Source organism: Heloderma suspectum, chromosome 2 (assembly GCF_057233095.1).
Source record: "Heloderma suspectum isolate Gila_16-S chromosome 2, 16-S_ref, whole genome shotgun sequence".
Lineage (NCBI taxonomy): Eukaryota > Metazoa > Chordata > Lepidosauria > Squamata > Helodermatidae > Heloderma > Heloderma suspectum.
In genome coordinates, this window is record NC_139459.1 from 166,028,778 (window position 1) to 166,047,876 (window position 19,099).

At 47.4% G+C, this 19,099-nt stretch overlaps 1 protein-coding gene and 1 long non-coding RNA gene across 3 annotated transcripts in view; one reads left to right on the forward strand and one right to left on the reverse strand.

The window, feature by feature from the left end:
- Positions 1–2,716, forward strand: part of LOC146353124 (A.superbus venom factor 1-like) — a 139,396-nt gene extending 136,680 nt beyond the window's left edge. For both annotated transcript variants that reach the window (XM_084835752.1, XM_084835753.1), the window contains one exon: positions 1,394–2,716. In XM_084835752.1, coding sequence (XP_084691878.1) covers positions 1,394–1,541 — 148 coding nt within the window. In that variant the 3' untranslated portion in view covers positions 1,542–2,716. The remainder of the gene's footprint in view (positions 1–1,393) is intronic.
- On the reverse strand, positions 914–19,039 carry LOC146353125 (uncharacterized). The gene is made up of 3 exons (XR_014787984.1): positions 18,812–19,039; positions 2,372–2,523; positions 914–1,351 (listed from the first exon to the last, which is right to left on the reverse strand). It is a non-coding gene; the product is annotated as an uncharacterized LOC146353125 (long non-coding RNA).
- Between the last annotated feature and the right edge of the window lie 60 nt (positions 19,040–19,099).

Below are 19,099 nucleotides of genomic sequence, written 5' to 3' on the forward strand. Positions count from 1 at the left end.
GACGTTTTCAGCTGACGTTTTCTTGAGACATAGATGGGGCTGTCAATTAACGTTAACCATGATGCTAAGGCGCCTTTATACCTAGCTGGAGTGATGTGGCTAATGCCACCTTGGTGGTTGCTCCCCTCCTTCACCTCTCAAGGAATATATAAAGCTTTCACCCATGTGCTTCAGCCTCACAGTATGTCACATAATACACAATGTGCTTGCTGTGCAGAGTGCTGGTGTAACGCCAATGTACACGCAGAGTTCCAAATTGCCTCATTAAGCATAATGCAGTCTGTATTCTAAAGCAGGGCTGGGCAGAAGATTGATCTCTAGATGTTCTGGACTTCAACTCCCAGAAGCCCCTGGCAGCATGGCCAATTGTCAGCAATACTCGGAGTTGAAGTCCAAAACATCTGGAGATCTACTTTCTGCCCACTCCCATTCTAAGCTCCATTTTAAAACTAGTGTATTTCTCCCCATTAGGATCTTCTAGGGAGGTTGTTCCTAAGGGAAATGAAAGGTTTTCTCATTTCATCCCAACCTTATTTAAGTTGACCTGAACCCACATTTGGCTAGGTAGTAACCCTGAAATGTCTTCGTAGTCCATATTCATGATATGATCTGTTAGAGGGCCTTTTATTCCCTTTGCTTGTATGTTTATAATATCATGAGCGTTGACGTGGCCCCTCCCTGGTTTTGTTAATGTGGATCGTTTTGCTGATTCTTCAGCACTTTTACTTGAGAGTAACTCTGATTCAATTCAGTGGGGCTTACATCTAATTAAACATGCATAGGATTACACTATTAATCTCTGATTCTCCCCGCACCATCCAAAAAAGATTATATGAGGCGCCTTTTAAACGTTAGGGTTCTACTTCTGAATATAGTGCCTTTGGATGTTTTGGAAGACATTCTTATTTTTTTTAAGAGAGAGAAATCCAAACATAATTTTTTCCCCTAATAGTTCAGGTTTCAAAACAGGGTTGCATGGAATGGCTTTTTTTTTTTTTTATGGTGGCAGCCATTTTCAATTTCCCAAAATTCAAAAAGCGCCTCGGAACAGGGCTTTCAAAGAAAAACCAAATGGTGGTTGCTCCATTCTCTTCCCACCAAAATAATTTTGCTTCATCTCCATAATACAGCCAAAACAAAACTGCCATGTTCAAGATGTGTGAAATGGCTGAGAGGTGGTCCTTGGCTGAGAGATGGTTCTTTTATATCTTCATAAATATAAAGATGGTCCTTAGAGATTATGGTCCTTAGAGATGACAGTCCCTGGAGATGATGGCTGAGAGATGGTCCTTGTCAATTCAGTCCAGCCCTCTAGTGGGTTTCTCCACAGCATCCAGGCTAACCAATATGTCTATGAGGCAAAGATTTAAAGCTTCCTCTCTCTCCTTTTCAGTATCAACTACATAATTAGCAAGGACACTTGGATTGAGAGATGGCCAAACCATGACGAATGCCAGGACAAAGAATTCGAGAACTTGTGCAATGACATCCTCCAGTTCTCCATCTCGCTGTCTATTTTGGGCTGCCAGACCTATCTATAAAAGAGTCTGGCCTTACTGTGAATTTACACAGTATTCAAGAGCTGCACCTCCAGAGGTGGTCTTTTCTACTAGTGCCTCATATTCCTCTCTTCTTTGCTTTGAGTTGTTTACACAATTTCCACAATAAAGCCAAACATGTGAATTACAAATAGCTGTTCTTACCTAAACACTCCAGTATACCCAGTAGGGAGACTTGATAAGCTGCCACAGAGTCTTTTATGCGTTTTATAGCTGTGGAGCATAACACCACATCAATCTGGATCTGTGGGCACAGCACTGTACATTGAGCATGGCAGCATGCATTATAGAATGGAATGGGCATCAGCTTAGACCTACATCAAGGGATAAAGCTGACCTGGCTGTGCAGGAGGGGCATGCTCTGGACCAAACTGAAACCAATGGACACGCAACACATAGCCATCCTGATGCCACTGTCATACAATTGGGTGAGAACAATCTGGGGGCACATAAAGGGCTTGATTTGAGCAACGTGGCTCAGAGAGACATCCTGGAGGTGCAGCAGCATCTGCCAGGTGTGACCATATTATGGTCAGAACTGCTGGGGAGTGCATCTGGAGGTGGGCCGAAGACCCAGCAAAGTAGATGTGGCCAGAAGGAAAATGAACAAGGCCATGAGGCGTTTCATGGAAGCCCAAGGTGGGCACTGCAGCATCTCATTTAGCCAGGAAGAGCGGTACAGGCCAGATGACGTGCACCTCTCCGACATGGGCAATCAGCTCCGGTTAGATGATATCCGATATGGCATCAAAAATTGGCTACAGCTAGAATAGGCTGGTGGCAAGGCGGGGGGAATGGTAAGACACACCCACCTCTTGTGGCGTGATAGGCATTGCACTGGATCAATTTGGGTGCGAGAGCAGGAGTAGGCTCCCCGCTTCCCTGTGGCAGGATCCCCTTAAGGGATCTGGATGGGTGCGGCACCAAGACCAGGCCGGCATGGTGGCTGCAAGCGTGCCACATCCTGGGTGGAGGAAAAGGGTTCATGTTAGCAGTCTGCGCCACGGTGGGCCTCTGACCTTTCCACCCACCACCAACGCTCCTGGCAGGCGGGCCAGGAAGGAAAATCGGACAGCAGTTGGGCTGCCCAATTGCAGGATCCAATGCCTCCGCCAATCCTATTCAAAATTAATAAAGTTGTGGCCAATAACCCATTTAAGTTGGTGTCTCTGTGTTGTTCCTTTCATCCGTCGCTTCCCTGCAGCCCAATATCACCGAACCAATCGAGCGGTTGATTGGCTTGGCTGGGGTATGGCTATGAGGAGACGAGCTAAATGAGAACAGCGGCAGACAGTTCCCTCTCTGGTGTGCCTGGGCTCATGAAAGAGTGGGGCCTTGTGTGTTGGCTGGTGGCATTTAGGGATGGCGGAGAATTCTGCCACGGATCTCAGTGAGGCTGAATGCACTGGCATTTGGCCCCCCCCAATCCGTGGCGGAACGAAGCCCCCCCGCCCGCGAAAGTCACACAAAACGGAACACCTACCTGGTGCCGTTCATGCTGCTTTGCGAATGGCAGCCGTGTCTGCATCCCTGCGGAGGCCGTGATAGGCTACGTAAATATGTATGTAGCCTATCACAGCAAAAAAAGAACACAAATGGTGGCGGCTACGGCGGCCACCATTTGTGTCCCTGCGCAGCCCAGCAGCGGCCAGATGTCGCTGCGGGCGGCCCCAGCCGGCAGCTCTGCAGAGTGGAGTTGGCCAGCGAGGATTTCAGGGGGAGGGACGGAGCGCTTCCCCCCAACCGTGGATGTCACGGAACGAAACAGGTAAGTCATTTCATACATCCCTAGTGGCATTGCTGTTGCCAGCTTCCCCACCCACACCTGGTAATAGTAGATCTTGTAGTGGACAGAAGTCAGTCGCCAGTTAACGGGGCTGGGAAGGAATTTTATTGGCAAGAAAGGGGGGGGCAAGGCTTTTGCCTTCCTCATTGCAAGTGCAGTTTGTGTGAAAATACGTTGAACTACGTATTTGTATGCTCTCTTGGTAGAATTGTATTTATGTCACAACTTTGTGGGGGGAAGTGATAGGCATTGGGCTGGATCAATTTGGGAGGGAGAGCAGGATTGGGCTTCCCGCTTCCCTGTGGCGGGATCCCCTTAAGGGATCTGGGTGGGTGTGGTACCAAGACCAGCCAGCATGGTGGCTGTAAGAGTGCCACATCCAGGGTGGAGGAAAGGGGTTCATGTTAGCAGTCTGCGCCGTGGTGGGCCTCTGACCCTTTCACCCACCACCAACGCTCCTGGCAGTCGGGCCAGGAAGGAAAATCGGACAGCAGTTGGGCTGCCCAATGGCAGGATCCAGTGCCTCCGCCAATTCTACTCAAAATTAATAAAGTTGTGGCCAATTTAATAACCCATTTAAGTTGGTGTCTCTGTTTTATTCCTTTCATCCGCCGCATGGACACAATTAGATGCTGCGCCACACAAATATGTATACTAAAGCTCCATAAAACTAGTTTATCTCAGCCAAGATCTTCTTGGGAGATTGTGCCTGGACTTCACCCCCCTAAGGGAAATGAAAGGTTTTCTCATTTCCATCCTAATATTATTTAAGTTGACTTAAACCCATAGTTGTCTTAGGTAGCAAGCCTGAAATGTCTCTTAGCCACTGTGGTTGGCTGACCAGGGGCCAGTTTTCCACAAGTGGTTTACTCCAAACTGGCTGCGTGCGGAGGTCGTTAGGGGTACCTGACTTGGTGGCCATTCAGTGACCACCCCAGAGCTTATCAGGGAAAAATCGGATTTCCTGAAAGTGCTTAAACTCCGATTCTTTTCCTCAAGTCGGGTTCTCCCCAGTATACTTGCTGTGTGCCCCAACCCCCGCATTGACCTCTGGTATGCTAGCCCTGCCCAGGGGTGTGCCTTTCACCATGACCCAGTCGTTTCCTCCCAGGATGCTGAATGAGGCTTGCCCTCTGAATGCCCACAGAACTTACAGAGATGCCCCTCAATTGACATGGCACAGTTTAAAGCCTGATCTCGAGGCTCTGATTCTCCTTCGTTTGGTTTACTGCATTAGGAAGAAACTACTTCCACCCTTCGTCGTAGAGATCCTGTGGGTTAAAATGGGGATTGGTTTCTGTCTTTGTGCTTACTGCTCTCTTTCCCAGCACATGCATATGTGTGTCTACTTGGAAGTAACTGGCTTTCTGCTCAGTGCAGGTGCATCTGGACTTTCAGGAGAAAGGGAGGGAGGTGGGGAAGCCTCTCTTATTGGTTGAGCAGCCCCTGCCAGTCAGATGAGGTTCACTCCAACCCCCACCCCCACCCCCACCAGGAATTATGTTCTGTGAAGCAATTTTTACTGCTGCAGATAATCTGCTTGTGGAACCCTGCTCACAGCAGAGCCGATTCCTTAAAAAAAAATCCGGTACTCCTCCACTAGCTTCTCCTTCCGTTGTCGTGGAAACACGACAGTTGCTAACATCTCCCAGGTTCAAAGAAGGTTTCTTAATGAGTGGACAGCACCTCCCCTAGCAAGGAGGTATTGGCCACCACTTTGTCCCATCCAGTCAATCTCCCCCGGCTAGCTGTTAATAGCCAAGATGGGCAAGAATCAAGAATACAGCTGGTCAGCCACATCCGCAGCCTGCGTTAGCTGAAACTGATCCCAAACAACTAGAATAGACGGGGCTCTGGACACCTCCATTGGAATTGTATCAGTAATGGCATCATGTTCTGTGTAGATACGAGCAATGTCATCCTCAAAGTGCCTTAGAAACTGGTTCCATATTCTCATGCTGTCATGTATATATTACTATAAGCTTCTTAAAATGGATGACAGTATGTTACGGGGGAAATGTTTCTGGGAGAAAAGCAGAATTCCGTCCCGAAACAGCTCAAGATCGCAGAGTGAGCACAAAATGTCCAGATTTAATATCTACCCCCTAAACCCCAGCGTGGGTAACCTGGTGCCCTCCAAATGTTTTGGACTACAGCTCCCATTAGCTCCAACCAGCTTGGCCAGTGGTAAGGGATTATGGAAGTTATAGTCCAAAACATCTGGAGGGTACCAGGTTGCCCACTCCTGCTCTAAATCTCAACAACTAGCACAAAAAGCCTTTCTCGAGGTAAGATACGTTTTCTCTAGGCAAGGCAGGGAAACAATTTGCTCTTCCTTATTTTGTTGCATCTCTGGTTATTGAAACTGAGCATGTTATTGAAAGCTACTTTTGCTGCTTCTACCCTCCTCCTTCACCAAGTATTCTAAGAGCCAGGAGACTCCATCTGCAGATGGTATCTCCTGGCTACACAACTCAAGGAATGTCCTATTCAAGGAAATGCACAGATGAAACAGTTGTGAACACTTTAGAATTAAGAAGGTTGGAATGTTTAAATTTTTGCCCAAGTTTACCATGCAAACCTCTTTGAAAACTGCTTACTTAAAGGTTGTGTGTAAAGAACGGAAGGAGTCCGTTCTTAATGTTTTTAAAGTAGGTAATCTAACTTGTCTTCTTGGAGATGACATGAGATGTTCAAATGTGGAAATATTCTCAGGACATATGCAAGAGAAAGCATTAAACACGTTTTGGCAGTGCTGTCTGAAATTTATAATAGCACACATGTATTTAATTCTGTTAACACAACACCAAAATCAACCCTGTGTTCAGTTACTAAGGGTGTTTCCACATAGAGGCCTGGTAGCACCACCATCTTCATATGGAAGGAGGTGGTCTTTCAGACATCCTGGCCCCAAAACGGCCTGGAAACAAACTGGGAGCCCATGATGTTGTTCCAAGACTGGCGTAATGTGGCCTACAAAGCACACTCCTGACAGGAGTCCAGCTGCCGCATTTTGCTCTAGCTGTACTTTCCAAAAAAATCTCATACTGATAAATAAGTGGAAAATACTGGAAGTTGTAAAGAGGTGTTCTACTTCTAGAGCAGAATACTGCCTGCACATTTTCCTTCATTTGGTGAGGGGCTTTCTGTTTTCTCAATTAAAGCTGAATCTTCAGGGAAGTTGTCTGGAACATGTCCAGGAGGGACAGGCACCCACACACACCCTCTCCCTCAATATTCCATTCCAAGAAGCTCCCACATTGTGGTTACAAGTATGAATCAGGTCTTAGCTGAGCAAACCTCAAGACTTCAGCTGAAAGTCACAGTTGATTAACCAGGGGAAATAGCTGAGCAAATACTACTAATTATAAAATGAAACTGTTCCAGCCAGGAAACTACAATTAGCAGGGGTGTTTTTCCACCCCAGAATCTACGGTCTTCTGTGCACCACCTTCTATCAGTGCATGTACATCTCATCAGTTTTTAGGGGGTTCTAATCAAGGCCCATGTCAAGTGTAGGTACCTGCCAAGAGCCTATGCCCCAGCAGAGGCCCATTGACAAGAACCCCCTGGAGATGCTCCTCTCCTTCACCACGGCAACCTGCTTCTTCACCTGACCTGCCTCTCATTCTGTCCAGACAGCAGCGGCAGTGATGAGGAGGAGATGCCACCGCCCACTTGCTCCCTGGCTCTGTGCCTGCCAAGCAAGTGAGCAAGTGCTGGCCGTGATGAGAAACAGGATGAGGAGCAAGGGCAGCGGTGACAAGGCAGACTCACTGAGGAAGGGGGTCCTTTGAGGGTGTCTTGCCCGGTGGCCCTGCAAAAACTGTAGCTGGCACTAGTTATAATATGTATGAGGCCCAGAGGAGACCCATTATTAAGAGGGGCATGGAACTGGAGAGCTGGATGAGAGTTTTCTAGGACCAGGAACTTTTAATGGCCTCTTGGACTACGGAGGGTGAGGCTTACCATATAGGAAATTCTGAGCAAGAAGCCCAGGCCCCAGCATCCAGCACCCAGAGCTATTTGCCAGGGCCCAGTTGCTGCAGCAGGGCCCAGTGCAGCTGATGCCTTACCTGGATCTCCCAGTGCCCGCAGCCCCTTGGGCCCACTGGCAGTGCTGCTGTAACAACCAGCCTCCCCATCGTGCTCTTTTGAAGGCTTGCCCAATGATGGTGGCGGAACTGGAATGGGTTGGGAACCAACCGAGCGACCATGTGGGTCCCACCCATGCCTGAGCAAGGCTGACGTCTGCAGTAGTGCTGCCACCAGAAGGGGGCAAGTAGAGGCAGGCATGGGGGGGGGTTTGCTGGTCAGTGCTAGGGGGACCCACCAAGAGCAGCCTGCTCCAGACTCTCCACAATACAAAGCCAGCCCTGAACAAGCCAACGGTGGGGTGTGGTAATTACCTGCCTTTCTTTGTACCAATGTGGTTAAAGTCCTAAGTGGTTATTATATTTAGTGGCTATAGTTTTATTGACCAAGTGTTTTATGGTGTTAGACTAGAGTAGCCTTCCCCAACCTGGTGCCCTCCAGATCTTGTTGGACTACAACTCCCAGCGTTCCTGACCATTGCCCATGCTAGCTGGGGCTGATGGGAACTGGAGTCCAAAACTTCCGGAGGGCACCAGGTTGGGGAAGGCTGGACTGCACTCTAGAGACATAGCCCTAGCTAACGCAAAATCCACCTACTAGGGTACTAACTGGGCCTGGCCAGTGGGAACTTATCTTGCTGTTGAACCTCTTTAGCCAGATTAAATCCTGAAGAAGCTCCTGGGGCCTGAATTCTAGTGATGGGTGGCAGGGCCAGCCCTAGGATAAATAGCGCCCTGGGCGAGGAGTGCCTTTGGTGCCTGCCCCGCTCTGGTCAGCTTTGCAGGGCCACCCAGAGGGTTTATGGGGCCTGGTGCAGGCGTGATGTTGGGGGCCCTGCTGCTGCCCCCTGCAAGGACCCCTGCAGATGTGTCCAAAGCCACATGTGAGAATTCTTGCATGCACAGACTGCATCTGAGAATTCTCGCCTGCAGCTCCTCCTTGCCCTGGGACCAAGCAGAATGATAGACGTGCTTTGTTTTCTCTTACCTGGGGAATAGAGATTGGGGTGTGCTTCTCCCGAGTACCCCTCCAAATCCCAAACCCCTTCTGGCAGAGCTTCTTTCCGCTTCCTGGGGCTCAGTCTCACAGGTCTTCTGGCTGCGCCTTCAGTCACTTCTCGGACTCTTCACCTGGCGGGCCTGAACCTCTTCCTGTGATTGGAACAGGCCGCCTCCTCTGCCACAGAACCCCTCCGGAAGGCCTTCCCTGTCCCTTCTCTCCTCACAACAGACTCTGCAGCCGGGGCTACTTGGCCTGGGCCAATCGTAAGCCTGCCCGGCCAACCGTAAAGAAAGTTTTTACTGTGCTGCAATTGGTTTAGATTCCCTTACAGTTGGGCCGCAGGCCTAGCTAAAGAGCAGGGCCCTGCATCCAAGCGGACACTAGAAAAGAGGCATACTTGAAAGCTCATTGAAGGAAGATCATTTTTGTAGTTAAAAAAGATTAGACACTTGCTTTTTGCCACCCTGGCTCAGTGCAGACAGTACATTAAAAAAAAAAAAAAAAACCGGCCACAGCCACTGAGCTCCGCTTGGCACCCCCTCAGCTTGATGACCTGGGAAACCCCCCAGCTCACCCACCCATAAGGCCAGCCCCGGTAGGCAGGACCAAGGCAAAATGGGGCAAGGCCAAAAGCAAAGGCAAAGGTGGTGGCGCTAAAACAACACAAATACCCACATATTTTAGCTTAAAGCATTTACGGCCGGTAAAGCCTTAGGACAGGCATTTCAAGCTTTTAGAATGGGGGAAAACTGCACAAAAACCAGGAAGCCACCAACGATTGGCTGTAAGCCAGGGAAGGGGCCAGTTTGTTTATTTATTTATTACATTTCTATGCCGCCCAATAGCCAAAGCTCCCTGGGTGGTTCACAATAATTAAAACCATAAAATGCAACATAATGAAATACAATGTAACAAATTTAAAATAGTATAAAATAAAAATAAAAACCAAAGTAAAACTAGCAGCAGTGCAAAGATCTAAAATACATGGGCCATCTGGGGAAACCCGGACAACTGGATTTGACTAAGCAGGAGCAAGGTGGGGATTCCTGCCTTGATTCTGCTTTGACGTCTTGCCTCGTCCTTAAACCACTCCCTAATGCAACATCCCTTTCCTGAGGCCCCACTTCCCTTGTCCTGCTGCCTTTGAAAGTACCCTCTTTCCTGTTTCCAGGCTTTAGCTTTGTCTGCCCCTCTTCTCACATCACCTTGCCCTGACCTTTTCTAGAAGGGCAGGCAAAGACCTTGCTGTCTGCTCAGACTCTGTTCCCATGAGGTATTTGCTGTGAATTGGGGGCATTTTGAAGCCATTCAGGGCACATGATGTCATGGCCATTCCGCAGCTACCTCAGAGTGTTCTGATAAAAAGCTAGAGTTTCTGAGACTACTTTTAGTCCGTTTTATTCCTTTAAATCGGCTTATCCACACTTCTGGTGCTCTGTGACTCATCTCCCGCATTTACTTCGGTATGAGAGCCCTGCCCGGGATGTGTGTGTCTTTTACCTGCCCGTGACCTCGCTGACACCGGTCAAAAGGTGTCAATTTTTCCCCATTGTTCCTGCCATTTTTCCCCATTGTTCCCACCATTTCTCAGCCAGGCACTCTGGAGTTCAGAGCTCACAATAATTCACTTCATCAGTCTGGTAGTTGATATCTCTCTTCTTCTAACCTCCATCATCCGCAGAAGTTGCTTGGGAACAATATTTCTTTTGGGTAAACCATTAAAATGCTATGGTGTTAAAATGTGAAGTCTTCATTCTGAGGAGGAATCATGGGGGGCAATGGAGGGATAAACTGCAAGAGGGGTGTGTGTGATGTGCGAAAATGCAAACTAGCGAAATGTCACCCAGCGGATATTGTGAGGGGGGAGGGGAGCCCTCTGCACGAGCAAGCAGAAAGCATGTAGTTCCCCTTCTGAAAAACTTTGTCATAATACGAGGGTGCAGGACAGTGAAAATGCACTATCGCGAATTGTCTCTATAGTGGGAGGGAGGGGTCAAAGGAGATTCCCACATAACCCCAATAGCTCCTAAAAGCTCAACTGGGTCATAAAAGAATGGAGCGGGATAGAAAAAATGTGCAATAACAAATTGTCACTCTATTACTACGGAGAGGGAGGGGTTGAAGGAGAGTCCTTCACTCAATATAGCACATTTATAAGACTCTCTCCTTCCCTAAAGTCTGAGGGCACTTAGGCAGGGTGAAAATGACATGCCACACACAACATAAGGTTGAGATTTTGAATGGGGAGGTGGTACGCAGGGGAAAGCCATTGCTTGTATTTGTGGATGCGATGTAGCGAAATTGTGCTTTAATGGGGTGCAGGAACATCACTACAGTGATGATGCGATTTAGGTAAAGTTATCAAAAAATAAAAAGCATAGTGAGCCAACAGTGCTACCAGCCTGACTATCAGAGGGATGTATGGGGTGGGGTGGGGGGAACAGTATAGGAAGAGTCGGGGATGGAATACATGGTTGGTGGGGGAGGTTCTCTGATGACACTAAACTCCACCCAGAAGCAGCCCAGAAGCAGCACAAAAAAGCACATTTAAGCACCGTGTGACCATCGCGGAAAATCTCCACAGCACCAGTTTTGTACTCCATGGGATAACACGCAGTACTGTTTCACCAAACAAGCAAGATTGAAGTGTTGTAAAAGCACAGGAAAATGGAGAGTGGAACAGAAGCGGTGCCATGGAGATTCACCCCATATTGCTGGGTAGCACAGCCAATCTCTCCCAAAGCCCATCACCACAACAATTTACAATATTTCATCCAGACCATTGATCTTCAGGTGCTGAAGGATTGCGACCCATGACTGGATTGTGTTCCAACCCAAGGAAATAATACCACTAGTTTGGTTTGCCCGGTTTTTTTAAGAAGGAAAAAAGGAAAGGGACAAAGATGGGAAAGTGTGAGGAGAAGAGTGTAGGCAAAAAAAGGGAGAGGTAAAGGGGTGCATATATGGTAAAAATTAAACATTGTTTCCATATCGAAAAATATAAAATTTCCCTGTACGCAGGGATGGTATAACAAGGCTTCAGAAATGTTAACAATGGACAACATTTCTTCGTACCTTATAGGAACAGCAAATCCTTCATGCACAAATAATATCTTGGGGAAATGGCTCCCTTTCTTTACTTACTCAGACAGGAGTCTTATGGTCCCTGGGAGGGTGTCTCAGGTGCTGAAGGATTTGGGAGATCTCCCTTTCTGAGAGCAGAGAGAGAAGGGTCCACCCCCAGAGAGAGAGGTCCAACTTCATAAGCCACAGTGGCAGCACTGGCTCAACAGCAGCACTGCGTAGAGCTCCAGGCCCAAGCCCAACAACGTGTCAGCAGCATCACCATCTTTTTATTATGCCAGCCCTGCCCCCAACCTACACACATCAGGAGCTGGGCTGGCAAAATTAAGATGAGGTGCTGGAGAGTTATGGTATGCTACACACGCTTGGAGCTATACTCAGCATTGCACCCCCAAATCATCTGCAGAGGCCCTTCTCCTGGTGCCCCTGCCCAATGAGGTGAGGCGGCTGACTAAGGAGAGGGCCTTTTCAGTTGTGGCACCCCAGTGGTGGAATGCCCTCCCCAGAGAAGCTCACCCGGAACCTACGTTGTGGTCTTCTCAGTGCCAAGTGAAGGACTTTTTATTTTCCTAGGCTTTTTAGTCCTTCAATTAAAAAAAATATATGCATGTTTAGATCTCTGCGCTGCTGCTGATTTTTACCCTGGTTTTTATTCTCTGTTAAACTTAATTTTTTATTGTATTTTATGGTGTTAAGTTTTGTTTTGTGAACCACCCAGAGAGCTTTGCTACTGGGAGGTATAAAAATGAAATGAAATAAATAAAATAAATAAGCATGCAATCCTATGCGTGTTTAGACAGAAAAAAGTCCTACGACTCCCAGCATCACCCAGTCACCCCCAGACAGACATTTTCCTGCCTAAACATGCATAGGATTGCAGCCTAAATTGGTGGACCTGACCATCATTCCAGTCCCTGCCACCACCCAACTGAGCCACATCAGCAATGGTGGTGGTGGCCGCAACCCAGAAGCTGCAGCAGTGGGGCCCTGTTGGGGCCCCAGCATTTGCCCAAGTATGCTGCTTGCTGGTGCCAGACCTGACTTCAGTTTTACCCCATGTTCCATTTACTGTGCCACTGGCTAAAGTGATCTGCTCTGGCGACCTGCAAACTGAATCAACATCTAACTGATTAACTTCTTTCTTTCTCCTGTCTCTCATATCCCAGACAGACTGATTGCTGCTCCATAATCAGCTGGAAAATCCACAGTGCCCAGCGACATAGCAAGGGGTAGGTGGGAGAATGGCAGTTGTTGGAAAAGTAATGGAGGGAAGGGACCACTTAATTAACTTCTAAAATGTAAATTTTAGGAGCACAATTCTGCTTTCATGCATCAATGATTTTTTTAATGTGTTGCACAAACCTGGGGAAGGGCAAGGGGATATCCCAGACTTCCCACTCTTATCTGGGGCCAGAAGAAGATTGTGGGACTCTCCCTCACCCACACTGGGCTTTTTAGTCTGGGAGAATCCTCTCACCGATCCCACCCTGCGTTCTCTGTGGCCAAGATATTTTACAGACACACACACACACACACACACACACACACACTGTCCTGGTCCTCCTTCTCCGGCATGAGAGGCCAACCAGTGCAGGATAGGGAAGGGAAAGTTGGCTGCTTATGGGGAAATGGCACTGTAGTCAGAAAGGGCTGCTGAAGCAACTTGCAGGAAGTTCCTGGTTATTTATAATTCCCCCGCAAACCAAATCACAGACAGCAAATCTCCCAGATACCCCCAACTCTGACAAATCGACCTTTGCTGCAATACCGCATCATCTTGCTTCCTCGCGTCAAATGAAACACCTCCCTGCACTGTGCACGAGCCCCAAAATATTGACCTGGGACACACACACACCCCTTCCCGCTGGATCAGTTTCTGTCTCCAGGCCTCTAGTGCTGTTTGAGACATGAATACACGTGTGCTTTCCTCAGCAGGTGAAAGAGCTATGAGAGCTGCTGTGCAATGAGAAAGCAAGGCTATGAAGAGGGAAGAATGGGAAGGGGGTGCCGTTTACAGCCCCATGGGTTACAGGAACCCTAGGCCTGACCTGTTTCTACACCTGCTCCTTCTCAAGCCAGTGTCATTATTTATTTACTTACTTACTTACTTATTTATTTACTTTATTACATTTATATCCTTCCTTTCTTCCATCATGGAACTCAAGGTGGCTACATAAGGTTCCCAGGTGGTCTCCCCTCCAAGCACTGACCAGACCCAAACCTGCTTAGCTTCAGCACGTTGGCTGCCTCATGTGCCTTCAGACTATGCTCTGGGACTATGCCCATTATTAGGGATAAGGTAGTCCAGGGGTAGGGAACCTGTAGCCATCCATATGTTGTTGGACTATAACACCCATCATCCCTGACCATTTGCCATGCTGGCTGGTGCTGATGGGAATTGGACTCCAACAACATCTGGAGGGGTTCCCCGCTCCTGAAGTATTTCTACTAGTTCTCCTCCCCTCCTTGCCAAATACATCTCTTTCTTTCGCACTCTCTCTCTCTCTCTCACACGCACACACGCACGCACGCACACACGCACACACAGAGCATCAAAGGGAATGGGGCACACTCAGACTGGCCTCTGCCTTACACTGTAGTTTGCAGTCACTCCGCAGCTGACTGCATGATTAACAAGCCAACCTGGCTACGTTCAGACAACATGATAACCTACGGTTCAACAAACAACCCACGGTTCAAAACAACCCACACTTAAACACTGAGTGTGGGTTAGCAAGTTGTGTGAACAGCCCCGGTGTCAAAGGGAATGTGGCACACTCAGACTGGCCTCTGCCTTACACTGTAGTTTGCAGTTGCTCCACTGCTGACTTCCTCTGGGAACATCCTGCGCTCAGCAGGATAACAGTATCACAGTCACGCTACCACCACCACTACCACCATGTCACCCCATGCACCTCATGGATTTTGCCTCTCCACATCCCTTTTCTCAGATTCAATGTCATTAATGCTGCACTTTCCCTTTTGTGCTGTAAAGGAGTATTTGGGGGGCGGGGTGTGTGCTTTGAATGAGAATTCTAACTGTCCATCTAGACTGGCCAGGGTAGCCCTACAATTCTGTTCTAAGTCAGAAAAATCTTCACAAACCGGGGCTGAAAAAATGTGGGAGAATGGCACAGGAAAACCTGGAGTGCAACGATTTCATAATTTTGGTGTTTGAATTCTCCATAATAACTGAGTGACAAAGGATGGTAGCTAACAGAGAAAAGGTGGTGCCAGCCCAAGATGTTTTGCTGCCTGAAGTGGAGCTTGAATGGTGACCCACAGTCCTGCTTGGGACAGTTCTTTAAAAAGTCTTGCGGCACCATTCAGACATCAGTTTCTGCCCTCATCTGTCCCCTCAAGTTACCACCTGGAGAATACTTCCCCACTTGCGTAAGAGTCCCAATGTGTGTTCAACTGCTCCCTTTGCAGATGTTTAGGCAAATACACTGACATTTGGGGTGGGTGGTAAGTAACATCTGCAAAGAGCTAGGGACAAAGGAGAACACGAATCTTAAGGGGATATATGTACTAAAAACAACATGTTCTTTTTGGTGGATGGAACCAAATGGGAGATCCTTCCATCAGATGTGAGGGCTTGCAACATTTGCATCACTGCTTCAGGGCTTTTGGAGACAAGGCTTTTATTGTGCGCTCACCATTTCTCAGTCACAGTAGCTTGCAGGTGCTTTAGATGATAATGTCATCCCCTGAGGCCTCTCCCTGCTTTTCAAGCACTTTTGCAGGGTGGTGGTGGTGGTGGTGAAAATCTTGACTGGGGAAAATCTGGCATTTGGGGGAAAGGTGGAATGAAATGCTAGTGTAGTTGCACAATGCTGCTATACCACAGCATCACCTAGAGGTTATGTAGCGGAATATACAAAAGGCAAAGAAAGCATGTGTACAGATCCAATCTTAATCCCACAAAGAGGCTTTTTACACACAGCTGTTAACGCATGCACTTTTGGTTATGTTGCAGAATTGAGAACTGAGCAATACACAAAAAGCTTTTCCTTTCCTGATTTTCTGCTACATAACCTCTAGGTGGCTCTGTGCTATAGTGGAAAAACACAATTACACAATAGGAAAATCAGTTTTCTTTCATTTTCACAAATAATACTCCATTTTCCCTGCTCTAAAAAAACCCGGGAAAGTGCTTTAAAAAACAGAAATGAAACTAGAGAGTCACTACGTTGTCTGAAGAACCTGTAAACAAATGAGAGTAAGGAATGACGAGTGCACGATAAATGCCTTTTGTAGACAAGCTCCATGAATCCAGAAGCAGGAGTAGCGGTAAAGTGGCAGGTTCAAAGCCTCATCTAGAAAAGCCCAGACAACGTTTGGGGGACATAGGATTTTTTCAGTTTCCTGGCTCCACATTCTTAGACAGAACTCAGAGCCAGGAAACCATGCTCCCCTCCCCCTTGTAGTGGGCACCGAGAGAATTGCGCTGGCTGCCTCTCCACACTCCAGAAATGGAGCGTGGAGACAGGGGAAAGGCAGCATTCCTGGAGGTGGAGAGGAAGAGGCCAAGGTGGCTGGCTTACACCTTTTCCTATTGCCACCTCAGCCTCCTTCCCTTTCCCTCCCCGAATCCTCCACTAGACAGGCAAAATCACCCATCTAGCTAAAATGCAGCACAAAGTGCCTCCCTCCCTGCATAGGATTCTTGTAAGCCTCTGAGTTTGGGGGTTTACAAGTACCCAGGGCGCAATCCTATGGGGAGAAACTTACACATCAGATATAGGCAGCATAGGAACATCACAGGCAGGGGTTTTCAAAATATGGATCCTTTTCTGGGCTACATGAGAAAGTAGCCAGAGAAGGAAAAGCTACAACAGTGGATTTCAAACATTTCACTTTCAGAAAACCCCTTACACATAATGACTCTGAACCTGCAAACAGGAACTTTTCCATTAGCATTGAAAAGGGTCTTTGCTAAATGGAACTCAGTTCTGAGCATTCATTCTAGAAGAATCTTGGCTATGGAGAAAGGCTTTTCTGGATAAATGTAGCACTATATTAACCACTGTGTGGTGTTCCTTTTAGGGGTGCTTCCATGCTAAGCATTTAGCATGGAATTGCCATGCTTTATTCACACACTTTTTAAAGGCACATCAACAGCATACTGTCATCCAGTCATGGTCATCCTCCATTTTCTTTGTGGTTTTTCCAACTTTCCACAGACTGCAGAATGTCTGTCTTCTGCCTCTCCCACTGAAGAATAGAAGATTAGTGCAATCTCCATGGGTGTAGGTGCCCTTAATGCCACCCTTCTGCCTTATTAAACGGACAGTGATGGAGGTGGGGGGTTTCAACATGGGAAGCGACTTGGGAAAGTGAACCTATCACAGATCCGCATGGCAGTAACTTTCTGGTTACTGCCATTTTAGCAACATGATTAGTGGCAGTGACTGGAAAGGTTCCTCCCACCCACATTTTTTAAAATTAGCATTATAGTGTTATTATAGCACATGTTAGAGCCTCATGTGGTGCAGAGTGGTAGGTGGCAGTAATGCAACCGAAACTCTCCCCACAACCTGAGTTTGATCCCAGCGGAAGCCGGGTCTCGGGTAGCCGGCTCAGGTCGACTCAGCCTTCCATCCTCCCAAGGTCGGTAAAATGAGGACCCAGCTTGCTGGGGGAAAGGTAGTCACTCACGACTGGGGAAGGCAATGGCAAACCACCCCGCTGTAGTCTGCCATGAAAACGCCAGCGCAAGCGGCGTCCCTCTAGGGGTCAGTAATGACTCAGTGCTTGCACAAGAGGAACCTTTCCTTTCTATAGCACATTAGCACTCTTTCATTTAAGTGGTATTTCACTAATATTTAAATATTTTTGAAAATTATAGCTGAACTTTTTTCTTTTTTCATTTCAAGATGGATTAAACAATACGATAATGGGGTGATAAAATGCCACCCACTGTAAATCTTATAATGAACGTGTGCTTATAAAGGTTATAATGAACGTGTGCTGAGCTTCAAATAGCCAGTCAGGTGAATTTCCCATCCATAGCAGCTATGTCACGCCCACTTGTGTGTACAGAACGTAGCAGGATGAGATGCAATATCCCTAGTAGTGTGGAAAGTGAGTTGCAATTCCACTTGTTGCTTACTGCGGAAGAGCAATGATTATTAGCATGAAGAGCCACCCATCAGGAAGCAGCCTTAGGCCTTTTCTACATGAGGCATTTATCATGCACTTGTCATTCCCTAGTCATGGTTGTTTACAGGTTCTTTAGACAACAACATGACCCTCCAGTTTCACTTCTGTGTCTAACCAGCATTGTATTTTTTACAGCAGGGAAAATGCGGCATTTAATTGTGAAAGCGAAAGAAAGTGCAATTTCCTCTTGTGTATTTGTGCTATTCCTCTATACCACAGTGCCACCTAGAGGTTAAGAAGTGGGAAAACAGGAAAGGAAACTCTCTTTGTGTACAGCTTGGATGTCAATTCTGCAGTGAAACCAAAAATAAATACAGCAGATTAACAGCCCCATGTAGAAAAGCTCTTACTTTTACCCCTATTGATACCTAGAAAGAAAGAATTAAACAATTAGGTACAATTATCAGTTAGCCAAATGTTCTTTGAGAAGATGTTTAGAAAATTACAGAGCTTTTAAAAGTAGTTCTTTTACTAGTCTTGTTCCCCCCCCGAAGAAGATCTTGTGATTGAAATACACACGGAACATCTGCTGGTTTAATAAGAACATAAGAAGAGCCGTGCTGGATCAACCAAGGGTCCATCTCGTCCAGCATTCTGTTCACACAGTGGCCGACCAGCTGCCCACGGGAAACCCACAAGCAGGAGATGAGTGCAACAGCACCCACAAAATGCAAAAGAAAAGAAAATATCTTTTCTTGTTAAACTATTAGATGTGGTGGAAGAACGTAAAGGGATGCTCATGATAGCATATGCAAAGGGTAGCACGCAATTTCTGTTCAATTTTATATATAGGTAAGGTTTAAACTTTTGTTGGTGTTGCTAAATTTCCCCCCTGACATCTACACATCACTGCTAAATAGTTATGAAGGGCATCTGAATAGATATGACCGATTTGTGATGCTTCCTCTTGCCACCTTTTGCTTTTTGAGTTCTCTGTGAAACATTTTTTTTCAGTTAAGGAAAGGGGGGTTGGAGTCTGCAGAGTTGTAGAATCCGAAAGGCGAGGGTGATGTATTCCTTAGATGACTGGCCTTACCAGCCATTCGATTTCACCTGGAATGGCTAGTAAAGCAAAACAAGAACCCCACCACCACACACACACGCACCCCCTTCCACCTACCTGCGGCCAAAAATGCTTCTCTTCCCGTGGACCCTCGGTTCCCAGCAGCACAACTAGCTGTGAGGACATGCGCACAGGTGGTGCTCCTGGCTGGGGCAAGGGCAGGCCCCTGCACCTTTTTTCTTCATGGCAACATGTGTGGGCGTGCAAAGCTCCAGAGTGCAGCAGAAAGCCCTGTACACCCACCCAGGAAAGGGCCGAGAGGAGTGGCTTCCCTCGAGGAAGTCCCAGCCCACCAAGGCAGGCGTACAGACCTAATGCATAGAGGACAGTTGGGTAACCTTGTGG